The sequence below is a fragment of the Nomascus leucogenys genome, chromosome 24 (assembly GCF_006542625.1).
Source record: "Nomascus leucogenys isolate Asia chromosome 24, Asia_NLE_v1, whole genome shotgun sequence".
Lineage (NCBI taxonomy): Eukaryota > Metazoa > Chordata > Mammalia > Primates > Hylobatidae > Nomascus > Nomascus leucogenys.
The window spans coordinates 13,079,437-13,106,162 of record NC_044404.1 but is presented as its reverse complement, the minus strand read 5'-3'; the positions used below and the strand labels follow the sequence as shown (position 1 = coordinate 13,106,162).

At 41.6% G+C, this 26,726-nt stretch overlaps 1 protein-coding gene across 5 annotated transcripts in view; it reads right to left on the bottom strand.

Annotated features, from left to right (window-relative positions):
• Positions 1 to 26,726, bottom strand: part of VPS13D (vacuolar protein sorting 13 homolog D) — a 275,651-nt gene that overhangs the window by 166,733 nt on the left and 82,192 nt on the right. For all 5 annotated transcript variants that reach the window (XM_030805963.1, XM_030805965.1, XM_030805966.1 and 2 more), the window contains 10 exons: positions 25,028 to 25,240; positions 21,029 to 21,294; positions 19,740 to 19,873; positions 17,419 to 17,574; positions 15,180 to 15,390; positions 14,157 to 14,231; positions 9,832 to 10,038; positions 7,769 to 7,858; positions 4,331 to 4,471; positions 1,891 to 2,013 (listed from right to left, as the gene is read on the bottom strand). In XM_030805963.1, the coding sequence (XP_030661823.1) occupies positions 1,891 to 2,013; positions 4,331 to 4,471; positions 7,769 to 7,858; positions 9,832 to 10,038; positions 14,157 to 14,231; positions 15,180 to 15,390; positions 17,419 to 17,574; positions 19,740 to 19,873; positions 21,029 to 21,294; positions 25,028 to 25,240 (1,616 nt within the window). The remainder of the gene's footprint in view (positions 1 to 1,890; positions 2,014 to 4,330; positions 4,472 to 7,768; positions 7,859 to 9,831; positions 10,039 to 14,156; positions 14,232 to 15,179; positions 15,391 to 17,418; positions 17,575 to 19,739; positions 19,874 to 21,028; positions 21,295 to 25,027; positions 25,241 to 26,726) is intronic.

The following is a 26,726-nucleotide window of genomic DNA, read 5'->3' as shown; positions in this document are numbered from 1 at the left end:
TGACTTACTATTCTTGAATAAGACCTGAAAGTTTATGATTAGTTCAACAAGGTTGAAACCTACTCACTTTCAAAATAAATTCCCAATGATCATTTTAGTAGGCCTGCTAAAAGAATACAATACCGGAATGTACTATACTACCATCCAGGAATTTCCAATAAGAAAAGAGGATTGGAAATTTATGCATATTTAAGTTATGTCTTATTAAAAAGATATATTACACTTTTATAAGCCTAAGTAATCATAAAAATCTTTAAATAAATAAAAATCAAGCTTTAATTCAGCACTGGCATTTAATATAGATGAGGAAGCCTTTTAACTATAGAGAAAGAGAGGGACAAAAATTTTAAAAAGGAAAGAAGAAAGGGAGGCAGGGAGGGAAGAAGGAAAAAAGAAAGAGAAGGACAAGAAAGTCTTTCATCAGAATCTTGCAGACTAGGCCTTGCTAGAGTTTGACTCTGAATTGAAGATGCCCCTGCATGAATAATGTTTTAGAAACACACTCTCTTGGACATATTACAAAGATTATTTAGAGTTTTCTGGGTAGACTATGTTACATTTTCTTGACACACAAATTGGGAAGGTTGGAGGAGGAGCCAAAATCAAAGCTGACAATATCTGAAAAGCCCTGGCTCCTAAGTAATGACCTTGAGACTCAGAAGCAACAGCCTGGGAAAACAGAGAACAAGCACAGCTGACATTTCTTTGTGTCTCTTTCTAGAAGTACAAGGCAGACAGAAAGTCCACTTATACACCCTGAGGAGAGATGAACCAGTACAATTACTTCATACACTAAGAACACCCATCTTCCCATGACACGTTTGCAGACCAGATGGAATATTTAAGTATTCATGAGCTATGTGAAGTCCAGCCAAGACTCCCCAAAGAAACCACATTGTAAGAGTTAGAGCTGAGTTGAATTTGGATGACAATGGCTTGTGGAACAACTAAGACCATGCAGTTGTCCATCACCATCTCCCCAGCTCTGAGGAAAACAGAGCTGGCGAGGCATTAAATAAGGAAAGAAAGCATCATCAATAGAGAGCAAGCTGACTCCTCTTTCTTCAAGAGGCAGGGCATTCAATTCTTTTATACTTTATAAACAACACAGGGCTCCCTTTTTAACAACTTTTTCCACATGGGCTTCTGCTCACCCTCTTTACAAGAATATGTCCAAACCCTCTATCTCTAGATTTAGAAGACCATTTTAGATGCTTTTAAAAATCTGGTCAGCCGGGCGCAGTGGCTCACGCTTGTAATCCCGGCACTTTGGGAGGCCGAGGCGGGTGAATCACGAGGTCAGGAGATCGAGACCACGGTGAAACCCCGTCTCTACTAAAAATGCAAAAAATTAGCTGGGCGTGGTGGCGGGCGCCTGTAGTCCCAGCTACTCGGAGAGGCTGAGGCAGGAGAATGGCGTGAACCCGGGAGGCGGAGCTTGCAGTGAGCCAAGATCGCGCCACTGCACTCCAGCCTGGGTGACAGAGTGAGACTCCGTCTCAAAAAAAAAAAAAAAAAAAAAAAAAAATCTGGTCAAAAAATCCAATCAATTAGAAAACCAATGTTTTGCAGAGTAAAACACAAACCACAGCTGATCCTGATGCATTCTCAGGTGCACCAGTTCATATGCATTATTACCAGGATTTAGGAATTATGTGTTGCAGATCTTTTCTCCCCCGCAAAGGTGGAATTACAGCCCACATTTATAAGTTCAGTAGTTCATGCCAGAAAACTGTCTCCTGCAAAGACTAAAACAGAACTATAGAAGATAGTCAGAATTTCCTGTAGGTTTTTCCACGCAGAATGATGGTTCCATTTGAATTTCTCAGTCAAGCATTGCTTTGTAGGTCAAAAGTGATTTAGTTAAACACATGTAGTGAAAACTCTTACTTTGTCCAAAACATGGAGGATCCACCGAAGAGCCCATCCAGTCTTCTGATTTAGCTGACTCTATTTCTTTGTCATCTTTACAGTAATCTGCCATCCACGATTCCTTGGTACTTACATACTGGTCTAGAAAGAATCCCCAGAGATATTAAGAGAACTAAAAAAGATGGAGGGTTTGAGTCAAATAATTTCAATTCAGCAAAACAAGCTTTTATTGAGTGTCTCATTACATGCCTGGCCTGTGCTAGATTCCGAGAAAGCCTGTGCCCTGGAGAGCCTCACACTCCATTGAAAGAGATTACCATGAACAGACAACCATTGCCACAAAACTCTATCATAATGTGTAAGACATTAAAGATGTGGATTTTCTTCAAACCAATCTATAGATTCAATAAAATCCCCATGAAAATACCCATAGGGCATTTTGTGGAATTTTAAAAGCTGAATCTAAAATTTATATGGAGGCCGGGCGCAGTGGCTCATGCCTATAATCTCAGCACTTTGGGAGGATGAGGCAGGTGGATCACTTGAGTCCAGGAGTTTGAGGCCAGCCTGGCCCACATAGCAAAACCCCATCTTTACTAAAAACACAAAAATTATGTAGGCATGGTGGCGTGCACCTGTAGTCCCAGCTACTCAGTAGGCTGAGGCAGGACAATCGCTTGAACCTGGGAGGTGGAGGTTGCAGTGAGCCGAGATCATGCCACTGCACTCCAGAGGCTGAAATTCAGTGGACGATTCTCCACAAGTAGTTGTACTTCTGTGAGGGAATTACAATGGGGATAGCAGGTTAACAAAAATAATTACAGCGCACCACACCTAGATGAAGATCTTTTATGCTAATTAAGATGTTATACTTTCTGGAAGAAGAATTATTGGTTTCTGGTTTTCAATTACAACACTTGGCTACAGAAGTAATATTTATTTAAACACTAAGAGGTCACAGCAACGTTTCTGGGTTTCAGTATAGTATTCGGAATAAGGAATTGAAGGTGAGAAAACAAAACAAATTTTACCACTGACAAGAATGCCTTTTGGAAGATTTTTTGTTTGGTTGGTTTCTTAGAGACAGGGTCTCGCTCTGTCTCCAAAGCTGGAGTACACTGGCACAATCATAGCTCGCTGTAACTTTGAACTCCTGCACTCAAGTAATCCTTCCACCTCAGCCTCCTGAGTAACTGGGACTACAGGCGCATGCCACTATGCCCAGCTAATTGTTTATTTTTGTAGAGACAAGGTCTCACAATGTTGCCTAGGCTGGTCTGGTACTTCTGGCCTCAAATGAGCTTCCCATCTTGGCTTCTCAAAGAACTGGGATAACAGGCATGAGCCAATGTGCACGGCCAGAAGATATTCTTAAAGAGACATATACTGTGCTCATCAGAAACACCAATAAGAACCCTTTAGGTAAGCTCTTGTTTACTGCAGCTTTTCAAAAGACTACCACAAACTTTCTCTAACCTTCTAGAGTAAGCGATGTTGTGAGAAACAATGTAGGAGTTAAAACAATACAGTTTAGAGAGATCATAGGGTCAACTTACTATTATCTAGGTGATTGTAACAACCAGGCAAATTAGTGGATGAAATCTGATCACATAAAACAGCGGTTTTAAATTTGGGGGTCAACAAACTTATGGTCTCATTTCACAATACATTCTTTCCATCCTATTCTGACATGCGTAAGGAAGTAGATATTCTAACAGCCTCAATCCAACATACACACCAAAGAAAGTTCACAATTTGCAACAGTATGTTATCGCTCAAAGATAAAGTATAGTAATTCCAAAATCAGATCAAGTAGATCAATAAATCAATGAATGTGAGTTTTCACAGTGAAGGTACACACTACCTGACTGTATGATTATATTGCTTTCCTTTTAGATGGCAGAAATGTAACAATAGAGCAGTTTTTATTCACGACATTGAATCCAGAGATGTACATTTCAGTGCTGCCAAAGATACTTTTAGATAACACACCATTAACCTGGTAACCCTTAAGCAAGTCATTTTCAGAGTTAGGTCAAAATGATAACGGGAAACAACAAAGGCAACTTATTCTACTATAACGATATGGTCAAAATCACACCTTTTAAGAACTAGTCCGTGAATAGCTTGAGCATAGTTAATCTAAACTCACTTCCAGGACATTTAATAAACTCTAGTGACCAAGCATTATGAGGAGAAAGTCCATTGCGGCCATTTATGTTTCCCAAGTAATCTAAGTTCTTGCTTAACCACTGATAGCATCATTATGGGATGCCAACGCTGGAGAAACAGGTTCAGAATCAAGAGGCTATTAGGGTTGATCAGGAAAGCAGTCAGGATGAAGAAGTGATGCCTGGTACAGGCCCAGGTATTTGCTAAACTAGGATTAATAGTCTTCCAGACTCAGAACTTAGATAGGGAAAGGTATCAGTATATGAAAGACAAACTTTCTACTCACCAATTAGCACAGAAGTGATATTGATGTCCAAACGAGGTTTGGCCTTGGCTTCTAGCTTCAGTCGAGGAGGATGGAGACGACTAGCTGCCTGCTGTTGCCAGGATACAGAGCATGGCCAAGGCTCAATAAATGGCTCCCAGCCTAAAAGAACACAGGAAATAAGACATCTGTTCAGCAGATATCAAGAGTTTATAGGGGAACACTGCTCGCAAATGTTCAGCAAGGACAAACTGGAGCTTAATAGCTTTCTACTTCCAATTCAATTTCACAACAAAAGCACCAACCACCTTTAGCTACAGGTCACCCTACAGATGTCTGCATTGTCCAGAAGATACAAGTAGAAGGGCATATATGTACCCCCATGATGGTCTTCCAGAGGTGGCAGGAAGGAGGGCAGGCAGTGTATGTGCCCTCTTCCACTAAAGAACAGGCAGGATGTGTTGAGACACTCAAGACAGAAAAAGGAGTCTCAGACAAAGATTGGAAAAATAATAAAGTGTCTTAAATAGCTATTAAATTTGATTCTCCTGGTTACAGGACCAATACATTGGTTGAATAAATAGGTACATATGAAGGCTCGTTAACTTTTTCTTTTTCTTAAAATATGCACAGACTATATAAACAACATATAAAATAATACCACAAACACTCGTGTACTCACTATTCAACTTAAGAAACAGAAAACTACAAGTTCCTTTGAAGTCCTCAAGGGCCATTCCCTACCATCTCATTCCCTTCCTTCCCACCAACCCTTCCCACCCAACTCCAGGTGACCATTCGCTTGAATTTTTAGTTAATCATTTCCTTGCTCTTCTTTATAATTTTACCAAGCATATATACCTTTCTTAAGAACATATTAGACTGTCCTGTTTGTGATCTTTACATAAATGGAATCCCCATTTACATTCTTTTTCAAGTTTCTATTCTTGCTCACCAATATGTCTTTGGGCATACTGTTGAGCACACTGCTACATCACATTGATGCAGGTCCCTGTGGTACATTGTTTTCACTACTGAATATTAACATGCATTATAATGAATATACAATTTATTTATCCATTCTACTTCTGAAAGACATTCACTTGATTCCAGTTTTATTGCTATTGGAATACTACTATAAGCAGCCTTATATACATCTGTAGTTCACACAGGCAAGACAGTCTCTATGGTACAGACCTAGAAGCAACACGTTGCTGGGTTGTTGAGTATGCTTACACTCAAATTTACCAGGTCACGCCAAATTGTTTTACAAAGTAGTAGTAGTAATATATAGTTCTAATAGCAGGGACTATGGCTTATATCTTCCAATAATTAGTAGTGTCCCACTTAATTTTTGCTAATCTGTTGGGTGTCAAAAATGGTACATCACTGTGACTTAAAAGACTCAACTTTTCAAAGCCAATTAATTTTTAACAGATCTTTAAATAGACTCACACAATCAGCCATTGAACAAATCCAAACTGGTATGTAACACACAGTAGGTACATTAGTCTCCTTACACCATTTGACATTTAGTGACCTGAATGTGTTCATACAACTTTAAAAGTAAGCAATATTTGGCCTAAGAAAACAAATGATTCTCAGAAAAATAGCTCCCACACGCAAGAGTTTCTCTCAACGAGAAAGACTTGGGCCATTATTCTTTTTTCTTTTTTTTTTAAGATGGAGTCTCGCTCTGTCGCCCAGGCTGGAGTGCAGTGGCACGATCTTGGCTCACTGCAACCTCCACCTCCTGGGTTCACGCCATTCTCCTGCCTCAGCCTCCCGAGTAGCTGGGACTATAGGCGCCCACCACCACACCCGGCTAATTTTTTGTATTTTTTTTTTTAGTAGAGACGGGGTTTCATCGTGTTAGCCAGGATGGTCTCGATCTCCTGACCTCATGATCCACCCACCTCGGCCTCCCAAAGTGCTGGGATTACATTCTAAAGTAAAACACTTTGAACAATGAAGAAATAAGGGTGTTAGCTTTAAGTGAGTCTGGTACAGTGTGAAAACGTTAACATAAAATTAAATGTGATAAATACTCTAGAACACTCAGCGGCAGCACAACAAATCAAGGCTTAATTTCTTACTGAAATTAAAGGGAGCAGGCCATCGGAGGTTTACACCTTGGACTGCCCAGCACTACTCTGCTTATCCTGTCCATGCCTACTACCAACTCCGATGAGACCTTCTTTCAGCTCTCTTAAGGCAAAGTTCACTGCTCAAACGACCTGGCCCTAATATATTATGGCTTCTGAATTTCAACCTGTATCTATAGGCTCTTATGTTGGTCTTTCAAATGGGAAGAAAGAAACCTGAAAATGCTTGCGATATTATTGAGGTTTACATCTCCCAAAAAAGAGCCTGCTCTGATCAGCAGTGGTTTTTAGTTTTTGTTTTTTTTAAGACAGTAAGTAGGGCAGAATACACAGTGTCACTGACTCAGTAGATTCTAATAAAACAAACGAACCCAGTGGGGAGTGAAGGGACTTGAGATTTAAAATGCTTGGCTGGGCGCAGTGGCTCATGCCTGTAATCCCAGCACTTTGGGAGGCAGAGGCAGGTGGATCACCTGAGGTCAGGAGTTCGAGACCAGCCTGGCCAACCTGGTGAAACCCCGTCTCTACTAAAAATAGAAAAAATTAGCTGGGCATGGTGGCAAGCACCTATAATCCCAGCTACTCAGGAGGCTGAGGCAGGGGAATCACTTGAACTCGGAGGCAGAAGTTGCAGTGAGCCAAGATCGTGCCATTGCACTCCAGCCTGGGTGACAAAGCAAGACTCGGTCTCAAAAAAAAAAAAAAAAAATGCTTGTGGGCATAAATCTCCCTTGAAATTTAGCTACTCTCAGGGCCAAACAAATGATCCTTCACTATTGAGCAATGGCATATTCTAGAATGAGCCAAACTGCAGGATCAAAAAAAATTATAAAAACATCATTTTTTTTATTTTTTTTGAGACGGAGCCTTGCTCTGTCATGCAGGCTGGAGTGCAGTGGCATGATCTCAGCTCACTGCAACCTCTGCCTGCCGGGTTCAAGTGATTCTCCTGCCTCAGCCTCCCAAGTAGCTGGGATTATAGGCGCCCACCAACATGCCCAGCTAGTTTTTGTACTTTTAGTAGAGACACAGTTTCGCCATATTGGCCAGGCTGGTCTCGAACTCCTGACCTCAGGTGATCCACCCTCCTCAGCCTCCCAAAGTGCTCAGATTACAGGCCTGAGCCACCGCATACAGCCAAAAACATCTTTTTAGTTGCAACATATCAGATATGTTTTTAGCACAACAGAAAATCCTTATTTTCTGTGTTTATGCAGTCTACTTGCTTTTCATCTTTCCCTGTCCCACCCCACCCCTGCCCTTTCCTTCATGTAAAATTTACGTTAGCAATAGGTCCAGGCAAACATTTAAATTTATTTTTTAAATCCCATGATAACATATGCTTTATACTGACCTGAAAGAGCACGGTTATAATAATCTCCAGAAAGGGTGAAGTGGGCATAGCCTTCAGGGCTAGTTCTTACACGCTGAAGAAAATTCAGACCTGCAATGAAAGCAAACCTTACTGCAGCTGCAGGGCAGGAGCAACCAAAACTGCCTTTTGCCGATAAATGACATTAAAGAAACGTTAGAGCTAATACTCGCAAAGGAGAGCACACAACATTCTGATATTTTGTTCATCATGTGTTTTTTTGCATCAATTTTTAAAAATATGGCACTGAGATATTATTTATCTCCATGACTGAGTTTTTTGGCACCCTCCTTTAAACTCTGTGCCTGAGGCAAGTACCTCATTTGCCTTCCCACAGTGCCAGCCCTGGCACCCAGGTGTACCTGAAGCCTGTGGGAACATAAAAGATATTTCTGGCCAGGTACAGTGGCTCATGCCTATAAATCCCAGCACTTAGAGAGGCCAAGGTGGGCGGATCATGAGGTCAGGAGATTGAGACCATCCTGGCCAGCATGGTGAAACCCCATTTCTACTACAAATACAAAAATTGGCCGGGCGCGGTAGCAGGCGCCTGTAATCCCAGTTATTTGGGAGGCTGAGGCAGGAGAATTGCTTGAACCCGGGAGGTGGAGGTTGCAGTGAGCCGAGATAGCGCCACTGCACTCCAGCCTGGCAACAAAGCAAGACTCCGTCTCAAAAAATAAAAAGAAAAAATAAAAAAAAGATATTTCTACCTGAATAATGACAAGAAGGCAGACTGATTAGAGAAGTCATGTCCTGAAAAATATTAGCTCAAAATGTTAAAAATGACATACAAAAATAAGAATTAACTAATTAGTCTCTGCAGAAAAGATATTCACGGAAACAGTCAAAATTCCAGTTGTCACTTTTAACCAAGCAGCCCTGGTGGTGCCCTAGAAGCTCAGGGAAAGGGCAAGCTCTGTAATGTGCAAGAGGCCAGATTCAAGACCCAGAAGCAAACTGTACTTGAAGAAAGAAGAGGCTGGCAAGATCGAAACAATGGAAAGTTAAAACTAACCAGAGTAGGAAGATTTTCATTTACTCTCCTCAAAACCTCGCCGGGTGCGGTGGCTCATGCCTGTAATCCCAGCACTTTGGGAGGCTGAGGCAGGCAGATCCCTGAGGTCTGGAGTTCGAGACCGACCTGACCAACATGGAGAAACCCTGTCTCTACTAAAAATACAAAATTAGCCGGGCATGGTGGCGCATGCCTGTAATCCCAGCTACTCAGGGGACTGAAGCAGAAGAATCGCTTGAACGTGGGAGGCAGAGATTGTGGTGAGCTGAGATTGCACCACTGTACTCCAGCCTGGGCAACAAGAGCAAAACTCCATCTCAAAAAAAAAAAAAAAAAAAAGACCTCAACTTCACACTGCTTGCAGTGATGCACTTAAGGATCAAGTACTCCCGCCAGAAGTGGTGGTGGGCCACTTTAATCCTAGCCACTTGGGAAGCAGGAGAACTGCTTGAGCCCATGAGTTTGAGACCAACCTTGGGCAACAAAGCAAGACCTCACCTTTGAGGGGAAAAAAAAAAAAAAAAAGGATAGAGTACTCCTACTTTGGTTCCCACTCTAGCAAAGGACAGCTCACATATAGTGTTTTACCCCTTACATGGCCCTGTGGTGGAGACTCAGAAGTGCACTTTCTAGTAAGATTCTTGTTTTTGATTTTCAAGAGATAATACAACAGAACCATTGTTGTCTGAGCTTATCTGTTAAATGCCTAGCACTATTCACTACAATCTTTAGATACATAAAAAGATAAGAAAAATGAAGAGATCAGGAATTATTTAGCTAGAGATGTTAATACAATGGAAATTTTATCAAAGACCATTCCTATTCCCAAGCTATAGGCTGAAGGCCACATATGGCAAATAAAAGTTTCTTTAAAATATACATAATGAAAAACATATGTAAAACTATTATCTAAATTTCACCCAAATGACTAAATAGAGTATGAATGACAAAAAAAAAAAAGACCCCAAATAATTCAGCAATGACTGAAAATATTCAAGATGAATCTGAAAACCAGGACAACACTCACGGGAAAAGGTGAGTTCAGCAAGAGGAACATCACAATCCATGCAGTCATCGATGAAACAGATGCACACACTCTCGGCTTTGATCTCCACGCCAGAGATCAACGGTGCTGCCACAGCCCCTGGGCTATCTCGGCTGGTGGAGGCCAAGGAAAGAGACTTCAGAGGTTCCGCATTCTTAAACAACCAACTTGCTGCCTTTTTCAATTGGCCTTCAAAGAAATTAAGAAGTGATCAGTTCTACCAGCTTCCACAGCTACCCTGGCCACTCACAGAGGAAATAGAGAAATAAAATTGTCTAGAGACCTACTGGGAAGCCAAGAGAGCCTTGATCCCAGAAGTATTCTTGGACTTAATAAAAAAGGAAGGTGGGGGTGGTGGGGGTGGGGGGTGGGAGGGAATCCCAGCATAATAGTAATCCTGCTTTTAAGCAAACATTTTGTTGCACACCTTCCACTCAAATTTACCACACCTTTCATGATCTGGCCCAAAATGCCTCCAGGAAGCCATCCCTCTCTACCATGCCATCTGTTGAAGGAGAGGAGAGAAGAGGACAGGAGAGGATCCAGACACGACGCCACTTGGTACCTAAGTACTTAATCTTCACTATGTAGTTTTGCAAATATATTGATGTGCTGTTTTGTAATTGTTCTCAAATATCTTACTTTGTATATAATGTGTCTTCTAATCAATCCCAAATGCCTTGAGAACAGAGAGCAACGCGAGAACTGCATGTGTGTAATATATAACCGTTAACTAATCGCCTCTTGAGTACAACCCGGTTGCTAAAGTCCCCCTCCACCCAAAAAAGGAAAGAGAAGCAATGCCACCCCATACTCATAAGTCACCAGAGGCCAGTACCAGGGACAGTGTAAGTGATTGAGGGCATGGGCTCCAGAGCGAGTTGGCCTGGCTTCAGGTCCTGTTCTGCCCTTACCAGCTGCTGGCTCTTGGGCAAGTTATTTGATCTCTTTGTGCCCGACAGCACCCACTTAAAAGGACTGACAGGAAGAGGGAAGAATGAGTACATGGAAAGTTCTCAGAGTGAAGCCTGGCGTGTAATAAACATTATTTGCTATTATCTACATTACAGATAAACATTAGTTGCTATTATCATATTAATTACTGATGGAATTAAGTTTTATCTGTTAAAGAAATAAAAATTATTAGTCGGGTGCAGTAGCTCACACCTGTAATCCCAGCACTTTGGGAGGCCAAGGCAGACAGATCATGAGGTCAAGAGATCGAGACCATCCTGACCAACATGGTGAAACCCCGTCTCTACCAAAAATAACAAAAATTAGCTGGGTGTGGTGGCACGTGCCTGTAATCCCAGATACTTGGGAGGCTGAGACAGGAGAATCGCTTGCACCCAGGAGACAGAGGTTGCCGGGAGCCAAGATCGCACTATTGTTCTCCAGCTTGGGCAACAAGAGCAAAACTCTGCCTCAAAAAAAAGAAAAACAATTACCAAACAGAGGCGGAGCACAGTGGCTAATGCCTATAAAATGCTTTGGGAGGTTTAGGCAAGGGGATCACTTCAGGTCAGGAATTTGAGACCAGCCTGGGCAACATAGCAAGACCCCGTCTCTACAAAAAATTTAAAAATTAGCCAGGTACGGTGGTGCATCCTGTAGTCCCAGCTACTCAGGAGACTTAGGTGAGAGGATCATTTGAACCTAGGAGTTTGAGGCTAGAGTGAGCCACGATCGTTGTGCCACCACTACACTCCAGCCTGGGCAACAGAGCAAAACCCAGTATCTAAAATTAAAAAAAAAAAAAAAAAAATCCAAAAGGTTCTCAGAACTTAAAAAAAAAAAAAAAAAAGTGCTCAAATTGTTAAAGAAAGAGTAAAAAGCATAGGAAAAGTAAACATTAAGGGGTATAAAATTAATTAAACCAAAAACTAATGATGACTGGGTAAAACAAAACCAAGGAACACATGAGAACTAAGTCTACCTTCATTTTTTTCAGAATCCAAAAGGTAAGTTAATGTAAACCAGTATGTCATGAAACAAGCCTTTTCACACATAAATTGGCTGGAATAACCCAGATACAATTTTTTTAGAAAAAGATTTGTCGATTCAAGAGCCCCAAAAAAATTTAAAAAAAGAAAAATTTAAAAAAAAAGAAAGAAATCAAATAAAGAGCCTGAAAAATATATCTATACCCTTTGGTCCGCTATTTAAAATATAGATCTCTCTACCAAGGATATACTTAAAAGACACAGACAAAACTCACACCAAAAAAATGTTTACTATATAGAAGTGTGTATAATATTGAATAACAAGTGAAGAATGATTAAATTATAATACATCCTTAGAGTCAATGTAAAAAGATCAGTGTTGATAAATAATTTCAATGACATGGGAAGATGCTGCTGATATATTAAGTGTATCGTAACAGAATTATAATCATAATTCAATATTTTAAAAGACTATAAAATTGTATTGGCAACAGAATCTATCAGTACATTAAAAATTTAATGTGTGCGTGTGTGTGTGTTGGATATACTGTCCACAGTAGGCAGAGAAGTAGAAAGAGGCCGGGTACAGTGGCTCACGCCTGTAATCCCAGCACTTTGGGAGGCCGAGGCGGGTGGATCACGAGGTCAGGAGTTCAATACCAGCCTGTACAAAAAAGGGAAACCCCATCTTTACTAAAAATACAAAAATTAGCTGGGCGTGGTGGCAGGCACCTGTAATCCCAGCTACTCAGAAGGCTGAGGCAGGAGTATCACTTGAACCTGGGAGGCAGAGGTTGCAGTGAGCCAAGATCATGCCACTGCACCCCAGCCTGGGCCAGAGAGCGAGACTCTGTCTCAAAGAAAAAAAAAGAGAAGTAGAAAGAAAGTGCACACAAGTGTAAAGACTGGAAAGGAGGCTGAGGCAGGAGGATTGCTTGAGCCCAGGAGTTGGAGGCTGCAGTGAGCTATGATTGCACCACAGCTATGACTGCATTCCAGCATGGGCAACAGAGTGAGACCCTGTCTCTTTAAAAAAGGGAAAAAAAAGATGGAAGGAAATGCAGCCTGTACTGTACTTCTCTTTTTGAAGAGAAAGGGAAACATGGAGATGGAAAGGAAGTGAGATGGAATAGAAAGAACACAGATTTAGGAGGCAGGTAGACCTGGCTTTAAACTCATCGTAGAGGACTAAGATGTGACCTCAAACAAGTTTACTTAAGAAGTTTTACCTAACCAATCTGAGCTGGTTTCCTCATCTCAAGTGGGAATAATAATGTCTGCCTCCAAGGGCTGTGAAGAGGATGCAAAAAGAAAACACATAGATAGGCATACAGGACCTCAATAAATGGTCATAATTATCTATATCACCACTATTAGCACAACCACTAGTAACAGTGGTTAACATTTATAGAGCACTTACTGTGTGCTAGCACTTTCTTAGTGCTTTGCATATAGTAATTTACTTACATCAAATCTCTGAGGGAGGCAGCCTTTTATCTTCTTTGTACAGGTAAGGAAGCACTGGTTCACAGAGGTTAAAGCCACTTCCCAAAGTCATTAATAGGTAGTGGAAGAGAGTAAGGATCTGAACCCAGTCAGCCAGCTCCAGAGCCCTTTTTTTTTTTTTTTTGAGACAGAGTCTCGCTCTGTTGCCTAGGATGTAGTGCAGGGGCATGATCTTGGCTCACTGCAACCTCCGCCTCCCAGGTTCAAGCAATTCTCCTGCCTCAACCTCCTGAGTAGCTGGGACTACAGGCATGTGCCACCATGCCCGGCTAATTTTTTTTTTTTGTACTTTTGGTAGAGACGGGGTTTCACCATATCGGCCAGGCTGGTCTCGAACTCCTGACCTCAGGCAATCTGTCTGCCTCTGCCTCCCAGAGTGTTGGGATTATAGGCATGAGCCATTGCACCCGGCCTCAGAGCCCAAATTCTTATCCACTACTAAGGACTGCTGCCTGTCATCCCAGCACTTTGGGAGGCCAAGGTGGGTGGATCACTTGAGGTCAGGAGTTCGAGACCAGTCTGGCCAACATGGTGAAACCCTGTCTCTACTAAAAATACAAAAATTACCTAGGTGTGGTGGCGCATGCCTATAACCCCAGGTACTCAGGAGGCTGAAGCAGGAGAATGGCTTGAACTGGGGAGGCGGAGGTTGCAGTGAGCTGAGATGGCGCCACTGCACTCCAACCTGGGCGACGTTATTATTACTGACCTAAGATGATATGCAGTCCAAAGAAGACACATAAAGCGTCCTCCAAACACACTCAGCTCTCAAAGTTGCCTTGTGGCAGTAAGAGAGGAAATGGGAAGGAAGCATATCATCAAGATAAACAATGGGTAACAGAACCCTGTTCAAATTACCTTGACACACCAAAAGAGCTTTGCGACAATCATCCATGCTGAATCCCAGCTCCTGCAGCCTAGCCAGCTGTAACTCTAGGAAACAAATAGCATAAAATTTTCATAAATAATTTTATGTAAATTAGTCTACAAACTAATTTTAGAAAAAAAGAAAAGAAATTTAAAAACCAGTGACTAAAACATTTCATTTCTCTAAGCAAAACTGGATTCCTAATTGGAGAGTTCTATCAAGCGTACCCTGAAATCTTTGAGTCTTTTCCTCATATCGACTGTGTTTTTAAAGTGGTGTCCTTGCCAGGAATTGTGGGGGGAAAGGTCTATTTCCCATCTGGCCCCTTCATTCCACCATCTGGCCCCTACATTTTCCCCTGACTGTGTTTTAAACAGCTTAAAATTAGGGGTGGGCACAGTGGCTCACACCTGTAATCCCAATATTTTGGGATGCTAAGGCAGGGGGACTACTTGAGACCAGGAACTCAAGACCAGCCTGGGCAAAGTAGCAAGACCCCGTCTCTACAAAAAAAAGTTAAAAATTAGTGAGGCATGGTGGCACACACCTGTAGTCCCTCCCAGCTACTCAGGAGGCTGAGGAGGGAAGATGGCTTGGGCCCAGGAGTTTGAGGCTGCAATGAGCTATGATCACACCACTGCTCTCCAACCTGGGTGACAGAGCAAGACCCTGTCTCAAAATAAACCAATAAATTAATAATAAAAGCTTAAAAATAAAACAGTGTTACTCATATAACTTCAGAGGAGAACTCTCAAAGCTTAAAACTCAACTTTGGCATTATCCAGGTAACTCTGGGAAAAACTGAAAGAGGAAAAATAGTGGAGTAGTTGGTTAGAGATGTTTTGTTTGTTTTTAAATTTTAAAAAATGAGAGAGTCATACTTAGGGCTTAGTTATACTTAACGACATACAATTAAACTCTGAACAATTTAATTGTGCAAAAGAAAATTTTAAGAGTCAAAAAGAAGAAGCGTTATTAGCAAGACTGAGTGGGTTTTATAGTTAAACACCTACCCAAGACAGGATCTAAGGTGTGTCTTGTCCCTTCTCTGATTTCCTCTCCAACGCGAGATGCACCTGGAAGGTAACTGCCAATGGAGTCTGACTCCGGGGCCACTGAGTCTGGCACTGCAGCACTAGCTTGCTCTGGGATGGATTTTGCAATGGCAAGAAACAGCTGAACATCATTATAGGAGAGTCTGATATCCAGGGCTTGTAACTGAATCTAACAAAATGTAAAAAAGGTAGCAATTTTTTAAAGCTGCATTGGTTTTGCATCTATATCTCTTACAGATGTAATTCCTATTTCAAGTTCTAAAAGTCCAACAGATACTGCACCAAATTTCTCATTTAAAAGATTGCAAAGATCTTGAAATTAAGCACTAATAACCATAAGGTAAGATGTCTCAATTATGAGGTCAAATGGTCACAAAACTGCACCACATAGCGGGTGATCACAAGGTCAGGAGATCGAGACCATCCTGGCTAACACAGTAAAACCCTGTCTCTACTAAAAAATACAAAAAATTAGCCGGGCGTGGTGGCGGGCGCCTGTAGTCCCAGCTACTCGGGAGGCTGAGGAAGGAGAATGGCATGAACCCAGGAGGCGGAGCTTGCAGTGAGCTGAGATCACGCTACTGCACACCAGCCTGGGCGACAGAGCGAGACTCCGTCTCAAAAAAAAAAAAAAAAACAAAAACACTAGGCTAGGTTAATTACTAGAGCAATTAGTATTTCAGCAGGATGATTTTCATACAAGTATATTAATCATTAAAGCAGAGGACCGAAGATGGCTCTGGGGGAGAAGGGATCGCCTATCAGCAACACTTGTTAATCCCTTTTGCATGGATCTATTTAATTTTTTAAATCTCTCAAACAAAATGACCAACCAACAAAATTTATCTCTTTATTCAAATATAACTTAAATGAGTCAAGTTTGACACTATTTCCTGAAATCCAGTCTTCCTGAGCAATGAGCAGTACAGCTACCTCTGGTACAGGCAGCGCAGACACCAAAACCAGACTAGTGCACAAACGAGCACTCTGGATGGCTGTCTCAATGTCTGAAAAGGGTGCTTTATTTATTAATTCTTCTTTTTCTGTGAGAAAAAAAAAAAAGACCAGCCAGGCATGGTGGCTCATGCCTGTAATCCCAGCACTTTGGGAGGCCAAGGAGGGCGGATCATGAGGTCAGGAGATCGAGACCATCCTGGCTAACAAGGTGAAACCCCATCTCTACTAAAAATACAAAACATTAGTTGGGCGTGGTGACGGGTGCCTGTCGTCCCAGCTACTGGGGAGGCTAAGGCAGGAGAATGGCGTGAACCCGGGAGGCGGAGCTTGCAGTGAGCCGAGATCACGCCACTGCACTACAGCCTGGGCAACACAGCAAGACTCTGTCTCAAAAAAAAAAAAAAAATTCAGAATGGCTTTTCTCTCCCTTTTAACCTCCTATGGTTCAAATGGATTCATTAATTAATTATCCTCACTCAACCAAGGAAATCAAACGCCCAATTCTCAAGCCTGCCTTCCCTTGCTTCACCTTGAATCCTCCTTACTTCCCTACATAGTTATTTGCTCTAGTTAGACCGTCCTGCTTCCACTCAGTTTAGGTTATTCAGTTGGAACGCTCTCACTCCTCCTCTCTAGTTACATCCAATCCTTCCTACCAAATCCACCTTACCTGGAGTCTTACTCAAGATTTATATTCCCACCTATGCTGAGTTCTGCTTTCTATAAGCGTCTATAGAACTTCAAGATTATACAAGATAACTCAGGACTTTTATCCTCCCCAAGACTGTAGGAACTTCTAGGACAGAAACAATGCCATATTTATTTTGTATTTGCTGAAGTAACTAAGAGGTTGTTGACGGCCAGGCGCAGTGGCTCATGCCTGTACTCCCAGCACTTTGGGAGGCCGAGGCGGGCAGATCACGAGGTCAGGAGATCGAGACCATCCCTGTCTCTACTGAAAATACAAAAAATTAGCTGGGTGTGGTGGCGGGCGCCTGTAGTCCCAGCTACTCAGGAGGCTGAGGCAGGAGAATGGCGTGAACCCAGGAGGCGGAGCTTGCAGTGAGCCGAGATCACGCCACTGCACTCCAGCCTGGGCAACAGAGCGAGACTCCATCTCAAAAAAACAAAACAAAACAAAACAAAAAAAGAGGTTGTTGGGCTCAGAGTAAATAAGAGTGCCTGCATAGGACAGTGTTTGAGAGCATATCAACGTATTGCACAGATTTTGCATCATTACCTCCAGCACAGGTGGGAAATCTTCACTATTGAATGCATCCATCAATCCTGAACTATTTTGATAAGAAGAATTCCCCACCAACTCCACTTGAATTTGTACGGGATCCACAATTGAAAGAGCTGTATCATGCTCATTCCCTAGTCGGCATGAAAACACCTAGAGAATGAAATGCAATATGGCAAGAATTAACGTCTGATTTAGGAAGGGTCCAACTACCAGCACAAAGAGGCTATCTCAGAAGCAGTCAGCCATGTGTTATCATAAGACCCATAACAACTGCTGAAATAAATACTGTGAAGAGTGAGGCCCCCCACCGCTGCCAAGAGCACAGGCAGTGGTTCACCCAGAGGAAAAGGGAGTTTAGCAATACATCCCCAAAGCCTTACAAATCTCACACCCTTTGATCCAGTAATCCTACTTCTCTCTAGGAACTAGCAAACAAACAAAAAAAAAATTCACTAAACCATTATTTAATAGTTAAAGAAAATTAAGAGCAGCGAAGGTTATATCACATCTACTCAATGGAGTATTTGCAGCCATTTAAAAATGACAAAAAAGACCATATGGATTTTAAGAAGACATTTACAACACAGACTATGTGAAAATACAACCCAAAATATTGTTACTCCCCAACTTTAAGGAAACACACCAAAATAACCTATCAGAAATCATATATGATTATTTTCCCTCCCCACAATATTTTCATAATTAAAAATAAATATATTATTAAAGCTGGGTGATAGGTATATATGGAGTTCATTATATTATTGTTTACTTTGTACATGTTTGAAATGTTCTATAATAAAAGGTTAAAAAATAAATACATTCATTGGGAGAGAGAAAGAAGGGAGAGAGGGAGACAGGACTCCAGTTCTAGGACCAAATTATTTTGCATGCTCAGGAAGAGCACAGAGGAAAGAAAAGAGCAATCATTTGGGTCCTTCGTACCCTCTTCACCCACTCCACCACCTTTTTGGGACCTATCCTAGTGCTGTGAAAAACATGTGACACCAAGGTCCTTTGCCATATTCAAAATTCATACTTTATAAATTCTCCCCAATGATTTATCAAGCTGGTCTTAAAATTCAGATCCAATTGTGCTGCCTCAAACGCAGGACTGAAAGGAGTTTCCAGCGATCTCAAACATTTTGCCATGTAGTTGTCCTAAGACTTCAGAGCAGAAAAGTTTCATTTTCCTTTTTCCTTCAGGGGTTTTTGCTACACAAAACCCAATTGTACCTGACAGTTCATTAATCAATCAGCAAGATTCTCCATTCAAAGCTAGCATTGTGGTGGCTTGGAAGGCAGATGAATTGCAATTTCATGATCAACTCACATCACACCAGCATGCAAATCCTTCCTCTCAAACGGAGGTTTCTTTACAAGAGAGAAACAAGTGGTCAAGAAGTAGAGTCCCTACAGGCCTTATTCCACTATGTTTGTCTCAAAACCATAAACCATATACTCCTAACAGTGAAAATAAGTTTTATTCGTTCAAACCTTGAGCAATCCCACTGGAAAGAAAAGGGCATGAAGAGGCCAATCGTAAAGCAAAAGGAACCCTGACAGTATGGCACGGGAAATGTGAGCTGAGATGAGTCAAGTACAAACATCTGATAGAAACAAGAACCTGCCATGGTTCCGCTTCTGTCTCCACACCCCATGGCTTAACAAGAGACAAAGCACTTTTGGCCTAATATTGCATAATGACATTTTCAAGCTACAAAGGCCACTCCAGCACAAATTATCTTCTTCATGAGATGACATGAGAGCCTAAAGCACCACTATTATCCATGTGCTCCTTTCAGCCAGGCAGGACTCTACAGAGCTGCCCTTTTATGGATCAGGTATTCCTGAAAGGATAACATATAAGATCCTTAGCATTTTGTATAAATAGGTTTCCCTTCCCAAAGCCCTAGCTCTTCACAGGGCTGCACTCCAGGTGAGGAGAGGGATGCAGGGGAAATGAGACCCACGGCCTCACCTTCATGGACGAGGTCTGCAGAATGAGAGGGCACAACAAGGTGCCTGACAGGGCAGTGGGGACTGGAAAAGCCTCCTTGAACTTCTTGAGGAAGAAAGGGTGTAAAAGAAAGAGGCAAATGCCCTCTGCATATTTATAGCCTAACACTGGGAGACTGAATTCATTCATTAGAATAGCCAGGTAGATCTGGGGAGAAAACAAAGAGGAGAAGAGGGCAAGGGTCTTCCAATTTCATGAATTACTTCTCCTAATGAAAGTTTAAGAGGTAAAATTCTCTTCCAGATGCTTTTCTCGTGAGCCAACATGCACTGCTGTGATCAACACATAGACTTCTTACCTCGATGCCAAACAAACTTCCTGAAAAGGGGCGATCAACAAACCGGGGCTTATAGGTGAGCACTGTGGTGCCTTTCAGAATAATGGCATTGGTGTCAAAGCAGGACACATCTTCAACGACCACAAACTCCGTACCTGGAAAGGACAACATCGTCAATCAAGCCAGAGCTGGGAAGCTGGAAAACACCAGGCTGTTGCAAACGAGGCAGCGCATTTCCACCAGGCAACAACACGAACCAGTAAGATTTTTCTCCAAATTGTCTGCTGACATTTACTAACACTGTCATCCTGAACCAATACTCTGCATCTGGCCACATGCAGCTGAGCCAACAGAGCTCTGCAGCAGCAGGAAAGACTGGGATGTGATTTCTCTCTTTAGAATATTTCTAAACTAGATAGAGAAACTGCACTCCAGTCCTCCTGGGAGGCCTAGGAGATATTCAGAAGTTCACAAAATCATCCTTTCTCTAAGTGATGACCTGACTGAAAATTCCAGGAAGAAGACTCAGGTACTAATGTTGGTCAGGCACTATGCATCTAAGTAGCTATTTACAAGGTTGTTTACAAAGAACATAGACCAATTTAATATCGATATTTTTGAAATCAGTAAGTTTTCAACTTATTTGTATATATTTAATAGTAAATTCATTCTGCCTTAAACTGTGTTTTTATCAAAAACCATATATAGATCAAGCTTGTAATTGAACTCATGTAAAACGCATTGTGCTAGCCAGCTTCATCAAAATCATTGAGAAGCAGGTACAGGTATCAGAAACATAAGAATAAATACACAAATACATACAGATGCACTAGATGAGTTCGCTAGTCAACAAAAGCCATAGTAAATCCATCTATACAAAGAAAAACATTCTTTTTGTAATGAAAATAAAAATCTCCTCACTTACTTATCTTCAAAACTGAGGTTTTCACATACAAAACTTGCCTAAACTCCATAAAGCACATCTGTTAGGGCCCTAAAGATCAAACGGCAAATTGAAGACAGACTGTACACTGGAAAAAAAGACTGCTGCCCAGGTGGGTGCTTGGGCCAGACACAAGCGCTAGGCAGGCAGGGGACAGGGACAAGCGACCCTGCAGCCTTCAGTGGGCCAGGCAGCTCCCACCTGAAAATGAAGGCCAAGACCTCTGATGCTTGCAGATCTGTAAAAGAGGCAAATGTGTAAGTGCTCATGTGAAAAATGGGAGGCAAAAGAGCAATCATCCTGTAAGACAGATATTGAGTGTAACATCCAAACTAAGCACCAATGAATCACACCGACATATAATCACCTGTTACATTGACCTTGACTTCCAGGTGCCTTTCATTGGACACAGGAAGGGAAGACCGCTTGGTAACTACTCCACTCTTTACAGTTTTGGGAACTATAGCAGATTCGCTGCTAGAGTTACGGTGACGAGAAGGAGTAACATGATTTTGTTTCTTAATATCACTGGGAGTGTGGAGAAAATCATGGACTAACAGTAGCCAGTCAAATATGAGAAACACACGGAGATTGTTGAGAACTACTGTAAAGCAGGAGGAATCCTTGGTAGATCTATAAAAAAGAAGACAGGGGAAAATAAATAGGAAAAAATAAACATGGTATTTCAATAACCTGCAAATGTACTGCTCGGTTTTGGCAGGTGGTATTCCAGTATTTTCCAAACTGCCTGCTTTGAGTATCAGTAAACTCTGAACACTGGTTGAATAACATATTCCGTGTATTACTGGCTTAATAACACATTCAGTGTAATAAGTCAATCATATTTTTAAACAACAAGGAACATTTTATAAGAAAGCAGCATAGATAGTATAGCTCAGTGGTTCTCAATCAGATGGTTTTGCTCCCCTGGAGACATTATTTCCTTTTTCTTTTTTTTTTAGAGACAGGGTCACACTCTGTTGCCCAGACTGGAATGCAGTGGCATGATCATAGCTCACTGTAACTTCAAACTCCTGGGATCAAGTGATCCTTCTGCCTCAGCCTCCCAAAGTGCTAGGATTACAGGTGTGGGCCACTGCACCTGGCCCTTGGAGACATTTTTTATTCACATTTCAATTGCAATTGCAACTAGAGGGAGTTGCTATTGCTCTCTAGTATAGGTAGACCAGGGATGCTGTTAATTATCCCACAATGTACAGGACAGCCCCATAATAAGGAATTATCTGACCCAAAACGTCAATAGTGCTAAGGTCAAGAAATTCTGGTATGGTAAAGAGCACAGGCTTTGAAGTCTGAGACGCAGACTTAAATAATGCCATTTACAAGCCATGTTATCTTATGAAAGTCACCTACCTTCTCTCAGCCTGTTTCCCCACTTATAAAATGAAGAATATTAATATGATAAGAAATAAAGCACCAAGCAAATAGCAGGTATTTGATAAATGTCACTTTCTTTCCCTATGGGCTATTTCAAGAATATCAATGAGGCACTCCTTCTTTGACGTCTAGGATCACTTCTTTATAAATAATACCAAGTTTATACACACTAGTACTAGATTGTTTCTCTAGTTGAAATTGACCTGACAGCCCAAATCTTTTGGCCGGAGGAGAACAAGTAAGATGACATTTACCAGGGATAAATGTCCCCTAAGTAACCTAGAGGTAGAGTTGGGGTGGGGGTGGGGGGACAAGTTGCCATTACTCCAAAGTCTATATTTGACATGAAAACCCAGCGAGGACTCTCAGGCCTGACCTCAAACCATGATGCAGTCAGGGGCTTCATCCAGGCCCTATTAGTACATCAGCAGGCCCAGCCTACTAATGGATAGGCCTCAGATGAGTAGGACAAGAGAAACGGGCTGGAGCACTTAACATGGGGTTTTCTGGGTTGAACTTGGTTCCGTAAGCCCAAAAGAGACTCTGGGGTTCTAGCTACTACATGTACCTGGTTCCCTGACCTAAAAGGTATTCCTATGTGGGAAAACCTAACTTGGAAATATTTCTAAGGCTGGTTTCTCTGCTCCTCACTTCTCCTAAACCTGGCTCACTGCCTCTAGGAAAACAGCATCATGATGCATGGCTCCTTGTTACAGACACAGCATTTTTCACAGAAACACTCTACTCTTTTGTAATGGAGAAAAAATGTTGCCCTCAGTAAAATTTTTCCACCCCATTTTGAACATAGATTGTCAGAGTTCTGTATTTAACTGGAAAGTCACAGTGTGTTGGATCCCTTTTCTGGAAAATATTTCAAGCCTTTAAACACAGTGAAGTGATTTATATTTGACACACAAGATCCCAACAGAAGAGTAATTCTTCTTCAGACACGAAAGGCGTTCAAAAATTCCCATCAAAAGAACATTTCACTCCTCTCGCTAACAATAGTATTTCTGTTAGCAAGAGCCAAGGTAAGGCTTTATTATTTGACTCCAATTATACACCTATAATACACAAATATTTCCCGGCTCCCTGTATATTAAAAATATGATAAGAAGGAGACAACTACCTGACAGTCTAGGAAGCCAGATCAATAATAATAAAGTAAACTCAAAAAGAAATGTTTCTCGGCCAGCCACGGTGGCTCACGCCTGTAATCCCAGCACTTTGGGAGGCTGAGGCGGGCAGATTACAAGGTCAGGAGTTTGAGACCAGCCTGGCCAATATGGTGAAACCCCATGTCTACTAAAAATACAAAAATTAGCCAGGCATGGTGGCAGGAGCCTGTAGTCCCAGCTACTCAGGAGGCTGAGACACGAGAATCACTTGAACCCAGTTGCGGAGGTTGCAGTGAGCTGAGATCGTGCCACTGCACTCCAGCCTAGGCGACAGAGTGAGACTACGTCTCAAAAAAAAATGTTTCTCCAGATGGACCAAACAGATGCCAGCCTCTTGTTCAAAGGAAACATCTTCAACCAAATGAACTGCAAAATGGGACCATCTTATCACATGACTGCGATCAGCCCAATGACGAGACACCTGATAGGTCCAAAGACTGTTAGAAACGTCATGGGCTTTAACATCACACACCCAGGTTTGAGCTCTGATTTCCTGACCTACGAGCTGTGTGACCTTAGAAGAGTGAACTAACCCTTCTCCAAGTTTCTAACTTGGAAACTGCAAAATGAGGAAGAAGTCACCCCCTCTGCAGACTTGTCAGATTATGCTGAGCGTAGCTGAAGTGCCCGGCTCATGGCAGGGCCCAATAAGAGGCAATTAGGATTCCCACTCCTGAAATTTTAAAGTTCATAAAAAAGTGTAAATGTCTACTCTGCTAGACTTCCTAAAGGCATATGGAGAAATCATGACTTCTCGCGAAAAACAAAACAAAACCTAAACCCTGGGCAATTCTGAACAGCACATTGAAATGTCAGGCATACGGAGACATGTAAGAATAATCCTGATGACTTTTTGTTCTGTTTTTTGCTTAACCACAAAGTTTTTCACAATCTTTTTACTTAGTGGTTTATACTTACAACATGTCTGATGACATGAAGCACTAACAAAAGGGAGGGTCTCCTTTTTGGATTTTCATTGAAAGACTTCTTTAGATCAGGCCTAATTTTTCAGTTTTAAGGTCTATGTTCAGCCATAACATCAGCAAATAGTATATCATAAAACAACACGTTATATCAGCAGTAACAATGACAGCTGCCAACTGTGCCAAGCAATATGCCAGAATTACTTTATTACCTCTACCCCATGAGGTGGGTATAGGTAATTTTCTATTTTATATAAGAGGAAGTTGAGGCTCAAAGGGGCTAAACAACTTGTCTGAGGACACATAGCTAGATGATGGGAGAGCAAGGTTTTCAGCCCAGATCTCTCTGATTCCAAAATATATGTTCTTTCTGTACACAACACTGCCTCCCATAATACCAGAAAGAAAAATATAACCTAATTCAAAAAGGTAAAAACTATGTATACATGGATAATGAGTCAGTAAGACTTGAATAAATGGGTAATTCAAGTCAAACCCACCTTCCTTTCCATTATTTGTAAAGACCAAAAGTCTTGTTACTTTTTTCCTTAAACCAGCATAATTTCTTCCTTCTCCAAGCCACTTCGCAAATTAAAACAGTCTATAGCTTACAAGGAGATTGATTTTAAGGCTCAATTCTTAACTACTTTATTTTTAAAGGCAACAGAGACATCTTCTGGCCAATAAATGAAACTGCAAGATTATAGGAATAATACATTAATATACAGTACACAGCACTGATTAAGCCATTATCTATTTATCTGTCTAGTGATTCCTTGGTTTTTTGATGTTCTAAAGCCAACAAAGACTTGACCCAAAAGAGAATGTCTCCATAAAGAAAGGCAGAAAAGGGTCTGGACCTGCTACCTGAAATGTAGTTCAATCTGAATGGACCCTTGGGTGGTGCTACTGTTCTTAGCGGGCTGAAAGATACAGCTGAACACATTCGTCATGCCAGGGCTGGTCTTCTGCCCAGCGTAACGGGTGTCAAAAGCCATCATGGAATGGGAAACCAAGTTAATGGACTTGGTTTGGTTGGAAAAACTTTCATAGAGCAGTTTGCATTTCTTGAAGTCAAATCTAAAAGAGAGAAAAGAAAGCAGGCAAGATGTGAAACACAACTCTTCCATTTTACAAAAGTATATAAGTCCGAGATAACAAGAGCAAAATCAAAAATATATCTAAGTCCCATAAGGAGAATAACTTTCATTCTGAGTTTTCTTGATTCTGTTAATAGACTCCTCAAAATGGAGTGTTACTGTGCCTTGGATCTTACTTTTCCAGTTCCAAAGAGATGATCTTGTTCATAGGAACGGCATGAGAAGTAACAATACCACATGTTTAACATATTCTGAGTCCGTTATCACTCCCATGACCCACCAGAAGTCTAAGAAGGCTGTATATCCCCAAAGGATGTCAAGGGTCCCTCTGGGCCTTCATTTGTCAGCTTCTAGCTTGCCTGGATGTTTCACTCTCCAGTGTCTGTCCAACTGTTTATGTGAAACTGTTATAGTGTACTGGGAACAAATAATACTCTTCACATGGAGAATAATTCAACTAATCTACCAACAGGAAATGCATTTGGAACCATCATTTTTTCATAACAGAGAAAGCTGCAATGAGCAATTCATAATTACTCGGTACCATTATGACAACACATACAGAATTATTCCATATTGAGAAAAACTAAGGGCATAGCCAATCATCACAAAAAATTGCTGGGTGAGGTGGCTCACGCCTGTAGTCCCAGCTACTTGGTGGGGCTGAGGTGGGAGGACCACTTGAGCCAGGGATGTGGAGGTTGCAGTAAGCCGAGATGGCACCACTGCAGTCCCGCCTGGGCAACAGAGAGAGATTCTGCCTTTAAAAAAAAAGGAAAGAATAAAACTGCTGGCTCACAAGACCACCAATCTGGGACCATGGTTTCAGTATGCAATGCTCTCATCAGCTGAGTTAGGTACAGACCATGGCGGACTTTCAACAGAAAGATTAACTAGAAGACAGAGTGCTTCAGCAGGGAATTACTGGCCTTGAAGTCCTGTTTTCAAATGCCAAACCACCTTCCCAGTCATACGACCTTAAGCTAGTCAGAAACTCTATCTGGAAAAGAATGATGTACGCCCAGCTTACAGGGCTGATAAGAGATCAAAAAGAAAAGGTTATTAAGTGTGAAACGTACTCTTTAAAATTCACACCAGTAATCATGAATTCATACATCTACACTGACTAAGGAAGTGACAGAAATAAGCAAAGTACTAGGTAACCATATGCCCCATTTCAAGGGAGCAATTGCTACTCTGCTTCCAGATGCTTCCAAGTGATAACATGGACCTAGTATTGCCAAAGCTTCCAGTTTTTCAAAAGAAGCTAAATACAAACCTTTTATATAAAATCCTGCAACTTTTTGGGGCGGGGGGGACCAGGTTTCCAGCTGTCGTCTAGGCTGAAGTGCAGTGGTGTGATCATGGCTCACTACAGCCTCAATCTCCTGGTTCAAGTGATCCTCTCACCTTAACGCCTTGAGTAGCTGGGACTACATGCATGCACCACCATGCACAGCTAGTTT